This window comes from Vanellus vanellus (assembly GCF_965231255.1).
Source record: "Vanellus vanellus genome assembly, chromosome: 2".
In the NCBI taxonomy this organism is placed as follows: Eukaryota; Metazoa; Chordata; class Aves; order Charadriiformes; family Charadriidae; genus Vanellus; species Vanellus vanellus.
Window position 1 is genome coordinate 91688611 of NC_138906.1, and position 19218 is coordinate 91707828.

At 37.3% G+C, this 19218-nt stretch overlaps 1 protein-coding gene across 1 annotated transcript in view; it reads left to right on the forward strand.

The window, feature by feature from the left end:
- The window catches only part of SEMA5A (semaphorin 5A), a gene marked incomplete at both ends in the record, with an annotated part of 243572 nt that overhangs the window by 130165 nt on the left and 94189 nt on the right, over nt 1-19218 (forward strand). Inside the window, one exon of the mRNA XM_082479270.1 lies at nt 10637-10844. Within this exon, the coding sequence (XP_082335396.1) occupies nt 10637-10844 (208 nt within the window). The remainder of the gene's footprint in view (nt 1-10636; nt 10845-19218) is intronic.

Consider the following 19218-nt stretch of genomic DNA (forward strand, 5'->3'; position numbering starts at 1 on the left):
AAGATAAGTGTCACTGCTGACTAAGTTGAGGACAGGAATTGTTATGGGTAGCTTCAGCTCCTCCAAATTGGACAAAATTTTATTAACTTGTGTCTTATCTCTCTCAGTCTTTGGCAAGCTGAAAATCTCCTGTAAGATTGAAAATGGAAGAGAAGTAGTAAATAAAGGTGTGAACAGTGAGCACGATTAATGAAAAAAACATACATTTTGAGACTGTTGAAAGTACATTGTTTCTTTTATCAGACAGGAAGAAACCTCTGTTTTAGATCTAGAGAGGGTAAAAATTTGCCACTAGTGTATATGAGCTCCAATCTAGCATGCTGAGTAAAGAGTTGATTAGGTTTGATATTCTTTCTTTGTGAAGGTAGCAGGCCTAATTGATTTGGAGGCTGGAACATGTAATTCAGCATGTGTTTTATTGCTTAGCATGGGGTTTTGCTTAAACTTTTAGAAAAGTCCAAGAGGAAAGCAGAATAAAAGAGATTTTGGTTTTAGGTGTCAACAGCTTCAAGTTTGTAGACATAGTCTTTCAAAAAAGGCATGCTGCTTTGGTTTAGCTTCTAGTTGCTTTGCATTTTAGTCTCAAATAAATCTGAGTTCCCCTTTAGAACCTGAATTTTCTATTTATTTGAAAGACTTTGAATGAACCTGACTAGAGCTGGATTTAAATTCCAATTTGACATAAGAGACTTGAAGTGGCCACTGAGGAGTGGTACACAAATTGAACTATTTTCTAAAATGTAATACCTTTCTGATTCATAGGACACACTGCTAGTGGAAACTTTAATTGTACCAACTTACAATCTGTTGCATGTTAAGGAGCAGTAGATGTTTTCTCTATTAAAGCTAGTATTTAACTCTTTGCATGGTAATTAATGGAAGAAGCCTTTGCTGACTCAGCCACAAATTGAATATGTCCTTGATGCTTTTGAGACATTGTCATATATGGGAATTAAGTCTACAGGGGATGGAAGTGTTCTAAAGAATGCAATATGGTTAAGAAGCTTTCTCTGGAAAACAGTAAGGAGAGGATTGAGATGGTAGTTGTCCCAATTTCCATTGATAGATACATTCCAAAGTTGTTGCATTTGAAAATTGAAACTAGATTTCTTTTTTTGGGGTGGTGCGGGCGAGTTTATTCTACAATAATTGTTGGGCAGTGTTTGTCATTAACCTGAATGTTCTTTCTGTCCTACCAAACACATGGCTTTGTTTGAAGAAAGCTCTTTATTTTGGAATAACTAGTATGTAGATCAGCCCCTTTTTTATTCAAATGAGGCTTTCAATCAGTAGTTCTAATTCCTGCACAGAGTAGTCCATAAATATTACCTTCATAAAATAACTGCATATTAAATTTTGATGTGCAGCCATGAGAAACTCCTCTAGTTGCAGAGATACAACTGAATTTCTCTTGGAATAGCCAGTAGGGCATTAAGAAGCCTCTCTTCCTAATCATTTCAGAACGTATGCAAATAGATTGTGGCTAAAATTGCACCTTTCAGATTCTTAATCTTGGCAAATGAGTTAAATCATCTCTCTTGCATAAAAGCCTGGGGAGGTGTAATGGACCATCATACCTCCTTTGTTGACAGACATTATCAACAATGTACTTCATTTCAGCTTTAATTCAAATTAATTTCCAGTACTGTAAGGAAGCACATCAATATTTACTTGAAATGTAATAGGAAGGAGTCGGAGCCAAAGATAAAGAAGGTAAATCTAAAATATTGTGTATGCTGGATTTTTATAGACTATTTTTCAAAACTACTGCTGTTACATCCAAGAATTGAAAAACAAAACCAAAACAGATTGTAGAAATACAAGGGGTTTTACCCAGAGGACAATATTTTAATGTAGGATTTTTCTACATTTTTCTCCTGCTGCTTCCAAAACTCTCTTCAAAGAAAGAAACAAACCTTTCCCATTTCCTACGTGTGATAGTTAACTAGCTATTCTGTGCTTTGAAACTCTTATACACTAACCACTGTGTGCTATAACTATTTGTATATAATTTAAAGGTAGCTTTTACTAAAATTTATTAAAATTGTATATGTACCATTTTAACACTTCTTTTTTCTTTCTAATTGTCAAGACACCAGACAACTGAATGTCTGATTGTATGATTGATATAAACCGTATATAGTTTGACAGGGAGCAGGAATTTTTGATTGATTAGTTGTGGAAGTTGCTTTTCCTTAAATTTGGGAGGCTTGGCTTCCCTGCTTATTTTTGTTAACGTCTCTCTTTCTACTAAACATACCAACAGACCAGCAATGACTATATTTGTTCCCAGACTTTCCTAAAAGCTTTTAAGCTGTAAAACTGTGTGCTCTTCTATGGCCAAGAATTCTTAGATTATTATTACTCTCTAGCAATGGCAGAAATGCATAAACAACCTCTGAAATCCAAAGACCTTTGAAATTTGGCATGGAGAGAAAATGATTTGGTTTGAAATCTGGGATCATTAAAAAACAAAACAAAACAAAACAAAACAATAAAACCACCATCCCCTGCTTTTCTTTCTGGAGCAGACCTAGAACTAGAAAGGACCCATTTTTATATTTACCTCACATTGGTCCAAAAACTCCAAGACCAAACCTATTCACTGTTTTGGGTTAAGGTCTCATGTTAGAAAGCTGCAAGATTTCTCAAACGCCAGAATTTAGCTTTCTAAAAAGAATTTAACATGTCTTATTCCACTTATAAAGTCCAATTTCTTGAGACACACTGGTGATGCTGTAATTATTCAGCTAAAAATATAGCTCACTTGGTAGATTATGTAGATTTTTAGTTGTTTTCCATCCTTGCAACTGTAAAAAGACAACTAGCTAATCTAAGAACTTCAGTTAGGTCAGACTCACTTCTTGGTGGTGTGTGTATATTTTCTGCAGGTGACAGAAACCAATTAGTATTTATTTTTGTTCCAGATTTTCAGTGGTATTAATACTAGCTTTTATGGTAGCTAGTTTGTCACGTGGATTACTGTCGCTTCAGTTAATGAAATTTAATTAAATGTCCATGAGCAATGATTTGTGAGTTTTCCAGGTTGCTTGCATACTTTTTTTTCCAACAGTATTCTATGGTGGAGTAAGGAAAACAAAGATACCTGAGTAAGGGAGAGCTTAAGCTTTTCTATTTCCTGTGAGTAAGTAATGACACAGAGGGTAACCGACATTTCATTTATTCTATTTAGTGTTTAAAAATAAGTCTCCATATTAAAAGGGCAGAACGATTTACAGCATTTCTTGGGGAGATGCAACAACATTTTTTTTTGTAGTTCCAGCTACAATATTTCTTAGAAGCGTTTGTTATACAGCTGCACAATTACCTTTTAAATCTAATAAATGTGCTTTATATCTGTATTTCTGTTAATATCCACCATTATCTTGTTATCATCATGATGATAATGAGCTGTAATAGCAAGGCAATCACAGTAGGTTATTGTTGAAGTTCTTCCTAAGCTTAGCACAGTTTTTATTCTTTATCAAGGCCGCAAAACAGAACATGTTCAGATTTTTAACCTCCATTTATGACTGGAGCTTGTTGAAAAATCACATCATATCTATTTTATTATACCAAGAAATATATTAAAAGTAGAAAAAAAGAACAAATTAACTAGGACGCTGACCAGATTGTTCAAACAATGGTTTAATTTCAAACAGAGAGACAAACTAAGAACATGTAAACCAGCTCTAAAAATCAAAATAAGAATTTTAAAGAAATTGAAATTTGTGCCTTGATAAAGCATCAGAGTTCCGTATTCATTTTTGAGGTTCACTTTTTTCCCCCAAAGAAATAATGAATATATATTTTTAAATCAAACTATATTCTTTTTGTTTTCTGTATGATTGTAAAGGTGCTACATTTACCCATAATATATTTTTAATTTTTAATGCAGAAGGGTCGAAGCTCAGTCTTTCACTTGTCCTTTAGGCTGTAGTATGATTAAAAACCTCTTCCTGTAAATCAAGTATAAATACATCTCTCAGAAACCTGGAGGTAAAAGATAAATTAAGTTACAGAGAATGGTTATGTTATCTTATCTTCTAAATACGTCCTTGCTTTAAACCAAATTGTACCCCACCCCCATATGGGAAAATAGATTATATCAAAGGCTTTAATTATCCATATTCTACTGATGGTTTAACTAATTTTAAAGGTACTTTCAGGAAGGACAAAAAGAGCACGTTTTAAATCCTCTCCTACTCTGCGTGCCACATACATCTTTTCTCGGTTTAGGCAGATTGCTAAATCATAAGTCCCGGGCTTTCCATTTGCAGACTCAACAAGCTGCTGCATTATCTGTTCCTGTGTCTTTTTTCTGTGTTGAGCGCACTTAAACCCTTATGCAACCTAGTACTTTTGTGTCATTGGAATAATTTTCTGCTGTTAACCGAATCCATGTTCTGCTTTGTGGTACAGCACAGTTCCTGTGGTGGAGGAAAGCAAATACTGATGATACTTTGTTTTGCAGCGACAGGATGTTTATCAATCACCTTTCACTTTCTTTGATTTTGTGCTATTATACATTCTGTACATCAGTTTTATGTTTGGTATTTCTATTTATTAGTCTGAAAGACCTCTGCCTTGAAGACAGCCCTAATACCCTATTTTTTTTCAGTGTCTATGGTGTTTAATTAATACGAATGTTACATGATGAATGTAAACACTATTTACATACACACATGGATACTACCTAAAAGCAATTGAACATTAACAGATTCTTTTCTTTAATGTCAGCAGTCTTAATACTCTCTGAATGCTTCTGCTTTCCCACTGGTAAAATAATTTGTATACAACAAATAATACGCAATACCAGTGTATAATGGACAAAATCAAAAAGGTTAATGTATATAATTGTCCAAAATCTATTTCAAATTACACTTGAAAATATGTGTAATTAGTATCCATTTCAACTACACTTTAAAATTACACTTCTCCCAAATATCCACCTATTAATTTTAAAATTTCTTCAAAACAAACAAAAAAGATTATTATTATGTTGACAGATTGTTAAAGGTGTCAACGAGTCTGTTTGAATATACTCATCTACATATATGTAGAGCAGTGTATTTCTTGCACAGGTGGTACCTTATTCAAGTTCAATTACAAATGTCACTTAAGTACCTAATATAGCTTTAGCTTCCATTTTCTGTGTCTTGCGTTGACTGCCCTGTTCCTCCACATTCTTTCATATGCTTAGAACATGTTGCTTTTCTAAACAGCATTTTGTGGGGAAATTTCAAAATAGGCCTTTTTTGCATTGACTGTTCTTAGTTTATAATTTGCAGTCGATTTTGCTGTTCCTTGAGTTTTTCTTGGTATGTGTGAGATTTTCAGATCTGTAAAGGCACCTTATTGCGCTCAGAAACTATAGAAATACTTGTAAAGTCACAAACATCGGCATACAACTGGCCTGAGGATATATTTGAGACTATTACAAGTTCCTTTTGCTGGCAAGACATATAGTTTAGAAGGCACCAATGAGTTTTTTTTGCAACATCACTGAAAGATTATACTGTAGGGTTCTCCTCTGATAAGCATTGACTTCGATCCTGTATTCTTGTGCTGGTTCAATTATTTTCTGGAGACCAACCCTTTCACCACGGTTCTATGCTAAACTACAATCAAATGAAGATTTAAATTAGGTTACGGTTCTGTCGTGGTTTAACCCCAGCCAGCAACTAGGACCATGCAGCCGCTCGCTCACTGCCTGCCTCCCCCCAAGTAGGGTAGGTATAGGAGGGAGAAAAGGAGGAGAAAGGAAAAAAAACCTCATGGGCTGAGATAAAGACAGTCTAATAACACAGTAATGGAAGAGGAAAAAAAAATAATAATAATGGTAAAAGAATATGCAAAATAAAGTGATACCACACCACCTGATGATCGATTGCCCAGCCCACCCTGAGCAACGATCACAGATCCCTGCCCCCTGGCCAACCCCCGTTTATATACTGCGCATGACGTCTATGGTATGGGATATTCCTTTGGCCAGCTTGTCCTCTCCATGCTCCCTCTCGACTTCTATGGGAAGCTGAAAAAGTCCTTGAGTAATGAAAACATCACTTAGCAACAACTAAAACAATATGTGTTATCAACATTATTCTCATACCAAATCCAAAACACAGCAGCTGCTTGGAAGAAAATTGGCTTTATCCCAGCTGAAACCAGGATGGTTTTACTGTCAAATATGGCAAGAGTTAAGACTGAAATTGTTTCCCTCGCAAAAAGGAATGGGTAGAGGGTTTTCCCCTTCTTTTAAAGAAGTGAAATGAACTTACTTCGATACTGCCTCATTTTGGTTGATTTGTGAAAGATATTTTTGATTGAAGAATGCAGCAATATTTTGTAAACATAATAGCTTATATAAATATTTATACTTCTCCATAGCAAGAAGTTCCTTCAATTTCTTTGAGTTTTCTTATTTCTGTTAGGAAACTCAAGAAATTACAGGTTTATTAGTTTGTTGCATCTGCTGTTCGTTCATTTCCCGTTCTCCTTTGCAGGTGATGTTATAATGATTTCAACCACACTCTTGCACTGTTCTCTATTGGTGGCTGTGCTTTATACGATTTACATCTTAAACTTTCCTTTTCTGTTTTAGAGGTCATCCTCTGATTTTGTCCCATTATCATTTTGTTCACTACAGACTCCAAGCTTGTTCTCTACAACTCCATCTTGGGTTTTCCATTCAGTTCTTCATAGTCTCCTGTGCATTATGTAGTAATATTTCAACTAGAATTTTTCTTTCCTCTTCATCTTCACTCACAGGGACTAGATTTCTAATGTTCAGTTGCTGGTTTTGCAGGTGTCTCTAAAAGTATCACGGTACAAGTTAACAAAGCACATTATTTACTCATTCTGGCCAATGTCATTATCTTTTACTGCTCCTGTATATACTCCGTCTTCCTTAAACCAAGGCTGTCAGATGTCTGGATCTATTCCAGCATGTCTTGCTTATGCTCGGGATGTGAAGATGCCTTTCCTTCGAATTATTAAATAGCTGTTGGACTCAGCCTTGGCATTTGTGATGAAACTGGAACTTTCCCTGTGTCCATGGCAATAAAGCTACATCCATTAGGAAGGTCTGTGTTTACTATTCTTCTTAGCGATTTCTTGGCAGAAGTGGACAGTTAGTTTGATTATAAAGTAAATATTCACTTGAAAGATTTTGACAGGTCTAAAAACATCCATGCCCCAGAGCCATATTCAAGACTCATTTCTTTCCCTACTTCTCTCTTTAGTCTGCTCTACAACGGTGGTGTGAAAATGGCTGAACAGACATTTTTGAGGATGGGACTTTTACAAGTTCCTCAGGAAATCTGCAATCTTTGCTGGAGGCTGGATGCGTAATATTGCACACATTGTGGCAGAATTGGAAACCCTGGAGCAGAGCACCTGGCTTTTGAAAGTACCAATGCAATGGCTGTGATTTTCTGTCACAAGGAAGCCTGGTATAGCCAGTATTACATGCTAGTATGGTTTGAGGAAGTTGATTGATAGCTGCATATCCTTGCTACGTACCATAGTCTGATGAACAGAACCACCAATTCAATCTGTGTCTGTCTCAAAGTTGCAGAATAAAAACAGATCTTCACCCTAGTTTGAGCTCCTGGGTGGTCCATGCCAAATCGGAGTCACAGGCAGGAGGAATTTAAAGCGGAGAAGACAGGTTATAGAAGGTCAGAAGTAGGAGAGTTTACTGAGACAGAGGTAGATCTCAGATAAAGTTTTAGTCCTTTTTACTGAACTTGCATATGACCCACATTGCTTCTGTGAAGGGTAGTGTTTCTTCCTAATAACCTGTGGGATCTCTGGCACTGCTTCTTCACTTAAAGCCCAGTCATTTATGACTTTTGACATTTCTGTATGAGTGCTGATCCTCTTAGACAACAAATGGGAAAGGATTGATTTTGGAGATGATGAAAGAAAGCAAAAGGAAATGGGAGGAACAGAGACTGTATGCCAAGCCAAGAAGGAAGACAGCTGTCCTGGGAAGGCATTAGCGCTGCAGTTCTCAATGTGAGAATGTTTTATTTTGTTCTAGGGTAGTATGCTGCTGTGACTGTATTCTCTAGGTCATAGACCTGAACATAAAAAAAATTGTAATTCTGCCCTCTACAATAAACAAATTTACTGAGGATTAAAGAAACACAAAACATTTGGGTTTGATCCTATTCTCTTGTCCAAAGCTGCACTTCTGAATTAAATGTGTACGTAGGCATGGGGGAAGGAGGCCTCCAGTCATGTGGGTTTTTTCTTCTCTTTTATCTTTGGGGAGGGGAGAACAAGTGACTCAGTCTGTAATGCCAGAGCCGGCATAGTGGCAGTAAGGAATATTAGTCTGTACGAGAAGCACGGGCTGAATGCATACCTGATTTTTGTCTCATGCAGGAAAAAGGTGGCAAGCCAAATGCAAAGTATCATGAATCATACTGAATATGTTGGCTGCCAGTTAGACAAGCAATATACTAACTGATCTATAAAGTGATACCAACTCATTTACATGTGTAAAATGATCTCCCTGCTGCTTCTTTTCTTCCTCTTAGTACATTTTTCCAACTTCTGTGCTCAAAAAAATGATTTGTTTTTCCATTCAGTGACTAAATAATGCAGCCACAGATTTTTTTTTTTTCTGGGCACTTCTCAGTTCATATTTTGATCTTGAAACTTGTTGTAATTATAGTTGAAATTTTGCATCCAACAGTCAGCAGTGGAAACGCTGCTTGTCATGGTCTTGAGTTGAGCTGGTTATCGCTTAATTGTGAGACAAAACTGACTCTTGGCAAAGGTTCAATTAACTCTACTTTAGGTTGTTTGGAAAAAAGTGTTAGTCAAATTAGAATTTTTTTTTATATCAGAAAGGTTAAATTTTAATGAAAATTAACATTGTCATTTAATAAAAGCTTTTTTCTAACAAATACTCTCACATACAGTAAATCCTGAAAAGCTTGTTTATACCAAGAAAGAAGAAAAATGTAAACAGTTATATGAAGTGATTATATTAAGAATTGAGATGTCAGTCAGAATACTTTAACATGCAGGCATGATCTGTTACATTCAAAGTCTTGTTATGGACAAAGGGGAATGCACTTCCCATACTGAGCTAAGCATTTATGGTTCATCTAATTAGTTTTGACTGTTTAATAAAATTAAGTCCATATTATCTACTTACTAAAGTTTTGTTCATAATATGGTTAATATCGTATACATAAACTTCATACGAACTTCCTCTGTTATCGGGTTTTATGGTCCCCCTTCCAGTACTTCTGTGGGAAGAGACTTTAACCACAATTGGCATTTTGGTTTCTCCACCTCCTCTTTCTTTTTGGAGTCTGCTTGAGGCTGCTTCTTTGTATTTCCTTAAGGTTGCTTACTTGCTGTTCCTCACCACTTCCCAGGCAAAGTTTGGGAGCCGCACGCTGCCCTCCCCCAGCACCGTTACCCCAGAGGGGCTGTTTGTCCGGCAGTGACTACGTAGGGGTGGCAGCCCCCTGCCCCGGGCCCGGGGAGCCACAGGCACGTGGCCACCAGGCAATTGCTGCCACGGCTAAAACCAGTTCTCGCCAAGGCAGGGCCAGACGTGTCCTGAGAGCCTGCACTGCCAGCCGCCCACCAAGCCTCTCGCCTTGTGCCAGTGATTGCAAAAAACATATTTACTGGGCTGCAGAACAGAGTGTCCCAAACATTTGTGTTGCAATTGTTACCGATTCACAAGAGATGTTACAGTCTTTTGAGACGTCACATGAGTGAGAGTTGATCTCAGTATGTGTTTGCAGTGTTGGATTTTTAATATTTACTATTGCTGGCACATAGAAAATTGCATAATGTGGTTTTGGTCAGAGAGCTACCTAAAATATTTATCAGTGTGAGAATGTGGTTCTTTGTGTTCAGAACAAATGTTCTTCGGTATTTTTAAATTATTTAAAAACTTTGCATGAGTGAAGCAGAAATCTTATCAGTTGTCTGACACTGGTTTGTGATGCTTAACTGTCTTTGCTTAGAAATCACAATAAGAATAGAATTGAAGAGCAAATGCTAAAAGATAGGATTTTTCAGAGGTCAAAATACAGATAAGTAAGAAGGGACGCAGCCTGGTTTTATTGTTATATTCACCTAGACTCAATTAAGACCTGCAGATATTCGTGTATATGTGCTTTATTAAATGAATGCGATACATATCTAAACCCCGTAGTTTTTAATACATACGATTTTAAAACAGACTGGGGCAACGATGAACTTTATTGCTTTTTAAACTGCTTTAAGTGTAATAAAGTGTAGTACAATCTGGTAAACTGAAATAAGTCACCCTTGCTGTGAATGTGCATTTATTATAGCCAGACTTTGAAAGCTTGTTTTCTAGTGACTACTGCTGTGAAGTCTGTTCCGCACTAATACAATTATTTTTTACTTTATTACATCACATAGAAAACTTAAATGGCTGTTTTCAAGCTCTTTTCACTGTACTATAAGAAATTTAGGAAACTCCAGTCAAAGTACTCCCACACTGAGCGTGGCTTCTAAGGTTTCATTGAAAACATCCGGCATGGGACAAAGATCTGTTCACTGAATGACACCAAGTAGGCAGAATTGCCAGTATGGTTGTTAGCAACTCGTTTTCCTCTTGCCTTTGCAGACTATGGCACTATTAAGAAAGTACTTGCCCCAATGAACCAGACTTCAAGCAGCTGCCTGCTCGAGGAAATTGAACTCCTGCCGAAAAGTCAGCGAGAGCCCATCAGGAGCCTTCAGATCCTGCACAGCCAGAGTGTCCTTTTCGTGGGCCTTCAGGAACACGTGATTAAGGTCCCCTTGAAGAGATGTCTCTTTTACAAAACATACAGGTATGAAGAATCAGCTAGTTTGATTTGAATAGAGAAAAATGCTTGCAGGGCCTTACAGAAAAACGAGAAGGAAAAACGACTAAGTAGGAATCCAAATTAATTGCCTCTCTCAGCAATGACTTTCTATGTACACTGTTTATCAGAAATGTCTCTGACTTCTTTTACTAACTTGGGAGGACCAGATGAAAGTCTCAAGGATTTATATTGATATTTAGGTCTCATTATACAGATTCTGAATTGTGAAATGAAACAGTAAGACATGATTTATATAGAAAACAAGTATCTGATAATGTGCAATATAGCTGCTGGTTTAATATATTTAAAACTTGAAACTTGAACAAATTTAAGTTGTTTTCTTTTTTAATTCTCATTGGAAAAGTGGCTATTTAAAACTAGTGCTGGATCAGGAAACCATGTAAATAAATGTGTAAAATAAATATGTAAATATTCTCCTGGGTGAAACTTATGCAGCTAACAGTTGTTCAATCAAACAAGGAAAATAACTTACAAATTATCACTTGATTTTAGACTGCATTATGGTAGTTAAGGAATTTAAAGTTCAGCATACAACTTTTTCTGTAGGATATCTAAATGTATTTCTGGGTTGTGGAACATATGCTATTAGAGATTATTAATTTAATCTAATTAGTTATATCTTCCCTTTGATAGAAGTGTGGTTCCAGTAATTCAGTACAATTGTTCTGTTTTGCGTCAGGTAGACTGAAGCAGCGTGATGAGCTTTTTGAGAACTCTGACAGATGTATTTGGTGTTTTCTTAGCTTGTTTTGCTTTCAGCTTGTTTAATATACGTTCCTTTGAAAGCTGGGCTATTAAAGGAGGGAGAAAGGCTGCCAGTTGCCTTTCTTGGCTGCTACACTCAGGATCACAGTGACATTATTTGTGCAGCAGACAGAGGGCTTACACCTCCCATGAAAGGCAGTGACCATTTGCAGATGGAGACGTTTCTGGCTGTCAGGGGGAACACGCACACAGTCAGGAGACGTTTCTGGCTGTCAGAGGGAACACGCACACAGTCACAGCAGGGAGGTGACCACAGCATGCAGATGTAGAGCTGTGGCGTGGAGACGGTGGAAGGACTTTTCTGAGGGACCTGGCTCTACAACTGGTGCCATGCAGGAGGCCAGCGAAAGGCTACTGGGTTGAGAACGAGCGTGAAGGAAAAGCTGTCCCTGGGAAACTGAGTAGACATGGGAAGGGGGGATTCTCCTTATTACAGTTCTTTACCAGCCCTTTTTGTTTGTGCTGTCTTATGTAGCATATTTTAGGTATTTTCTACTAAAATAGTAGTGGTAGGACAATCAAAGACCCATTGGGAGTCCTGAAAAGCTCACTTTAAGGAAAAGTTATATATAAGCAAGTCTCTGCCTCAAGATTTTGGTTGGTTTACGGGTTAGCATGGGACCCAAGTTTCATCTTTCATTGGTTTAGCAAGTTGAAACAGATTGTGTGGTGGTCCTGTAGCCCTTTTTGTTTTGTTTCCTTCTTTTTATTAAGTGAAGGACATGTTTTCTTGGGAGAGGGAGGGACCTATGTGTGTATATCTGAAGAAGGAAAAAATATGACATAGTCTTGGCTATGCCATTCTGAATGTACAAGACATTAAACATATTTTCTTAAGCAGGTGTGTTTACTTCAGAAAGGGAGATTTAGGCTGGTATCCTGTGTTCTCTGAGGGACTCTGTAAACACAGAGAGCTCAAAAATACAGGTGTCCTGTATTTACACCAAGTCTGCACTCAATGCTGGAGCCTTATTATTTTATTAGTGAGGTGTGAACTCCAAAATCCAGAGGTGAGAATTCCAGAGCACCTGCTTAACTGGTGCCTGTGTGAAGGTCCCACAAGGTCACTGGTACCTGTGCTTCTGTCAGGACAATTCCTGAGGCACATCAGCGCTACCCCGGCTGCAGGCCCCAAACGTGCGTCTGCCCTCGCAGGGTGGGACCTCTGTCTCAAATCATAGACCCCACAGACGGCTGCAGGCTAGGCATTCTTCTCCCTTTTTGAGCAGTGGGGTCTAATTGACTAGATTTTAAGAGTGTTAAAAAAAAAAAAAAAAAAAAAAAGTGGTGCTGTTCACATTTTACTGAGTAGAACAGGAGTTAAATGACTCAAATCCTGCTGAAATGATAATTTATTCCTCTGCCCAGAGGTATGTGAATTCTCGTCTTCCACTGGAATGACTTACTTAAAAGGAGATAAAATTATCACTTGTGGGGTTTTTCAGTTATATCTTTTGTACTTCTATCATTTTGCTTAGAATAATTAAATATCCATTACACTAAAGAGTTACCGTCCATGCTTTCTTTCTGGTTAAAGAGCTCACCAGCAATTCTAGCTCTGTTTTGTGTGAAAGGAGAGAATTTACAGCAGTGGTCTTGATGAAATAAGGCATCCCCTTGTCATCTATCATTAGAGACTCAGATCCTTTGGAAAATGCAATCTTTCTCTCACCTATCACTTACTTTGGGCTTGACTATTTTTTTCTTGGCTTATGCTGGATTTCAAGCATATTTGGTTCTCTACAGCTGGAGGGAGTGTAGGTACCTTACTTGGTGCTATAAATTTCACTAGGTAATGAAACATCTGAAATTTAGTCACTGTCTTGCTGGGTGCTTTAATACTCACATTCTTGTTATATGTTGCTAACTATTCCTTCTATACTACAGCAATGGGTAAATAGAGTAATGAGTAAGCCTTACCTAAGGAAAATACCTTGGGGCACTGTGGTTGTTTTTTTTTTTTTTTTGATTATTTTAATTTTATCTGTTCACATTTATCATACTTAGGGGTGTATAACTGTACCAAGGCTATATTCTGAACTTTCATCAATAATAACTAGAGTTTCTTGCCCAGATCAAGGGCATGTGCAGTCTTTAATATCTACTTCACGTAATTTTTGAGAAATAAAACATGCTTGTGTATAAATAACAGCCTTAAAAAAGTCAAAAGGCAGAAGATGTACTAGCTCATCTATCCTGCCTTTTTGTGTCAATGGCAGAGTGGTCACCGTCTAATCTTTTCTAATCTTTTTGTTTAGGTTTATTGCAAGGGTTTCAGACAATGCAACTTCAGTCCCTCCGTTGAGCAGACTGTTCCACAACCTAATATCTCAATGTCAAGATAATATTCTTGAGATTGTCTATTTTTATTATTATTTCATTATTCCTCATTTTATCTTAATGTACCACCCTCTAAAGCATGTGGTTATTGCTTTTATTCATACTTTATTATGTCTCCTTAATTATCACTCTGATATGTTGTACGTATTTAGCTAATTCGTATTTCCTTGTAAATCTGTTCCTCCACCACTTTCTTGTGGTGGAGTCCTCTGTGACACGGTGTTGAGTATGACAAACATTCCCTCTGATTCAGGAGAGTCCTGTTCTACCAGCTCACAGTACTGCTCCCACAGACACTGTTTCTGATGGCCCTTGAAAATATGGTTTTACCTTTGGAGACTAAGTTTGATTATTTTTTTTTTTTGGTGTTCTAGGTGCAGTTCGGTGCACTTTATTGCTCTTACAGCAGACCATACCACAGGCAGAGTGTGTTGTTACACCCGTAGTTTGGGTTGCTCAGCACTTTCCGTTATGCCATGATGTTTTCGTTGTTTATGAGTTGCCCGTGTTAGTTATTTGGTTTGGCAGTTTTAATGGAGGGGATCTCCCTCAGACTTCTGCCAATGGCTGAATAGTTTTGAACATCCTGTCATAATCCTGCTGTTTTCAGGAATCAGCTCGGGAAAAATAGTTTGGGCCATGTGAATTCTTGCAAACAGTTCCACCAAAAGCCTTGGCGTCTTCATGCTTCAGGAAGAAACAGCAGAGAAGTTGCCTAGCTCATCTCTCCCTGGGGAAAACCCTTAAGATTTGCCCAGGCTATTATCACCTGGTTATTGCAATTCACACATGTTTATCAAACTTTTACAGAAGACCATCAATGTTATTCACGGTAGCTATTATTTTCACTAAGAATTCTCCAGCTCTCTGTACTTCTTCAGAGTTGAGTAGGCCAAACATAAAGCACAACTGACTTTTGTATACCCGCTAATTAACTATAATGCGAGATAAATAGAATTATTATCATGAGAAGATAACTATTAAACTCCCAAAAGTTGCAGTGTTTGCTATTTACTTTGAAGACTCTGAGCATCTCTAATAAGGAGTGAGATCTGTAGCAGGGGGCTAAAGACTCCATCCCGGGAAACAAAGAAGCAGGTGGCTTTCTTTTATTGGCAGCTGTAGCCTTCAAAAGCCTTCACAAAAACTCGGATGGCAGTGATTTCTCTGAGGCAAATTTGTCGATGTAATAATTTGTACTGGAGTTTTCAGTGCATCAGTTTTGAAAGTAGGGTCAATGAAAGGTTGTATCAGCCCAATATTCTGCAAAATCTTAGCAAGCAAGGATCAAGAATCGGTGTTTCTGACGGAAGATAGGTTTCACACACTTAGAAGGCTTGAAAACTAATCTTACTGTGATGTTATGTCAAAGTAAATAAACAGTGTCATCTGCTAAAAGCTGTACAAATAGGGACTTCTCTGGTGTAGAAAAACAACCTTTGGAAATTTTTGAGTATTGTTTTTTTGCATTATAGGCTTAAAATATTATTGGGTCACAAGATTGTTTTGCTAAGTGTTGTTATCATAGCTATTCTGCTGTAACCCTGAGTTTTCTCTCTCTGTACTCCATTTTTATTTTGGCTTCTTTGTTAACCATCAGCTGCACGATCTGTGCATATGCAAAAGATAACTGTAGCAGCGTAGTAATAAGAGGGTTACTGGATTAACTAACAGAAGAAAACAATTATTGCAAATTTGGTTGTGCTTTATTTCATTCCTGGAACTCCAGAGAGATTATTGGATTAAGTATTTCTACTGCTGTTGCTTTCCTTTGTTTTTCCTTGGCTATAGATGTTGTGTTCTCAGAAGTACTCTCGCACTCAGTACAAACCTGTTTCCCTGGGAATGAAACGCTGTGGCTATCATTACATAGTAGAATAATGATTTCTATATACTAATATTATTCACGTTAACAACCAATAACGTGGTATAAACTATTACTAGGTGCTAATGTGTCCAGAAGGGCTTGCCAATACATGGAATTGAAATTGCTGTTTTGAAATAGTCATTCCAGAACAGTTATTTGTGGATATCCAGGTGGATTTCATTATTTCAAAATATGCAAGCCTTACTCCAGTTTAAATCAGAGAAAGAAACTGCTACATTAGAATGTTGGAACCACTTGAGGCCTAATCTGAATTAGTGATTCCAGAGTAACATTCCAGAATCAGAATCTTCACGAATTTCCTAAACTAAGATAAACGGTAATCCTGGCTGCAAGACTAGATTATAAGCACATTTTAAAAATGTGAAGTCTTTTTTTTAGGTATTAGATACACTGCAAAGTATCTTCAATTGGTGTGAACTTCTAAGAACACTAGTAAAGTCAGCAAAACTATGAAGTAAGCATAGTTGAAAGTCCTCCTCACGCAAAAGAAGTAGAATATTAGTCCCATATTGGGGAGGGGAATCAATTGAAGCTACAGATTTCTTTCTTCCTCTTTGAGAACCAAGGTTTTGGCAGAAAGTGTCCTTCTCTGTCCCACAAAAAGCATCAGAAACAAACCATGCATTTAGATTCTGCTGCACCTGAAATATTTAGTCACAACTCTTTAAAGTGTGTCATCTACGCATGTATGTGTTGTATTGTAAGCACACGTTTTTGGCAAACAAGAAGGAATTTTGATAAACAGGTAGAATTTTACAGCCTGCTCCAATGTATTTAGTGGAGTACCCTAGGAGGACAAAGGAAAATGTCTTTTCCTTTTAGTTTGCAAAATTGTAAGAAAACCAGATGGACTTGACTACATATTTGCAATTCAGATTTTATTACTAGGATGTTATTTTAAACAAAGAAGTGAGCTAAGAAATAAAAAATTAAAACAGGCATGTTGTTTCCATATGCCATTATGTAATTCATTTATTTGCTTTAAAAAATACAAAAAGTTTGAGGAATTTTAAGTTCAGTGAAGTTGCTGTTAAGTTTTTCTTGAAAATCACCCGACATGTTTAAAGCAACCCACTTTCCCACTTCTCTAGTCATTTGATAATTGGCAAGTGTATTCCCTGGAAACAGAAGTTAAACGTAATGGAGGTTTAAAAAAACAAATGAACAAACAAAGGCAAACCTTTTATTTTGAAATAATTGAACATATTGGATACTGGACTGCTTTGCAGTCAGGCCAGCATGTATCCTATGCATCTCAGCTTACAGTGTTCTGCATTACATAGCAGTTGTTTTCTCATGAGAATTATTTATCTCTTAATAATCTATAATCTTATTGTGGACATTTTCATTTATTTGAAGTTTTACAGAAAATTAATATCCAAGTTTGGAGTCCACAATTGTCCTGAATGTATGAAAGAGAGAGAGAATATTCTTGATGCAGTAGTGTGAACTGTGGGCAGGATTCCAGGACAGGAGTTTTGATGCTGCAGTTCTACGAGCCCAAACCAAGTGGCTTTAAAGGCCATCTGCTCCTGATAGTACGTTGTCAGGCCAATGGAGGTATCTACAGTTACTTGTGAGATGAGAGGTAGCAGTGCCCTCAAAATGTTGAGATACCTGCTATCTGGTTAGTACTTCTGAGGAGTGAAGTTGTATAAGATATCTGGGCCTGCTATCTTTATAATTGATTCATATTCTAGTATAAAGTTAACCTCATTTAAATCCAAAAGAGCCTAGGTTACAGCTGACTAAAAGGATTCGGAAGCTGTGTACCCTGTTTACATTTATATCTGCTAAAGGTGTGCAGGTCTTTTAAAGACATGGGGATGCCCTATAGAAGCAAACCTGTCCGGCCTGGGGAATCACTGTTACTGCTGTTTTGATCTAGGAACCTATCAACTTGTGGGAAAATCACCAAGTCTGTTGCTCTTGGGTTGCCTTGCTATGTAAGTAACTTCGATTTTCAGAGCCTATTTGCCAACCACAGATTTGCAGGCTCTAGTTTCAGCCCAACAAAAGGGCTCTGAAAACCCTAGCTGCACCTAGCAGTCCCAGCATTTCCAGGCTCCTACCTCCTAATCAGAGGGCTGGAAGCTTTGTCTCGGCTATGGATGGGGACCTCAGATGTTGTTTCTTTACAATGAATGGCAAGCCTACCTTCTCTTGCAGAGAGCATGCTCTGAAAGTTGTCTTTGACATTTGTTCCAAGTAGAGCCACTTGGAAGCATCTGTATTCAGAGAATTGTGTGTTATAAACAATTTTACTAAAAAAAAATCATACATAAATTCCCAGTTCTGGATTTGAAGGGAAGAGCTTGTAAATTTAAGGCTTCTAAATTTTGCCAGTGCATGCCACAAGATTGAACCATACCTAGATGGATTTTGATTGCTTTATAGAAATTCAAGTAGTAGGAAGCAACAGTAGTCCACACAGAGTGGCTGAGATGATTAAAGCATTTGATTTTTCTTAACAATACAGACAAAGGTTAAGGAGGATTCTGAATATTTGACATGCATCTTAGTTTGAGCTCCTAGGACTTTGTAGACAATTGTTTGCCTACCATTTATGGTCTTCTGCATCATTCATCTATTTCTTTGGATCCCTATTCTTCATTGCACTTGTCTATACACACACACACACATATGTATATCTACGAAACCAGTAATAATAAAAACACCAATAGGTATCTGTGTACAAAAGTCCTCTATCAGATTCATGTATTCATTCAGAAGTAGATGACACAGTGCATTTGGAACATAAGACAGGCTTTTATCTTCAGTTGTCTGTTCAAATTTGCAGTGAGGAATCTGGCTTCTGTGAAATAAGATGGTGACCCCAGTTCAGTTCCTGGTGTATGAAATGTCCAGATCACAGTTGACAGTAATTGGAACTAGGTAGGCATGGATATGTCAGCAGGAACGATTTGAAAGGGTCAGGAGACTCAAATATCCTCTGTTCTTCAAAATGCTGTGTATTGGTAAAGACAGAAAAATGTTTCATTGAACAGTCTCAGAAGACGCGCCTGGTATGTTTATACAGTCTCTGAATAAAATGTTACAGCTCAAGAGGATACCTGAGTAGCACTTACGATGTATATTGATAGCAGAGTATATTCTTCTCCTGAAGGGAGATTTAAAAATCTCTTTGAAATCAATGGTATCAGGATACAGTTTTTTAATCTTAAGGTTGTTTTGTTCTTTGGAGCACACATAATGAATTCTTTTTAGTCTAAAAGTGTATGGGTTTTTTTGTATATTTTGCTCTGAATGGTGTTCATTTCTGCCTCATTTTGTGCCTGAACAAATCATCTCAAATGTAACTGATGTAGAGCAGTTTTGCTAGCC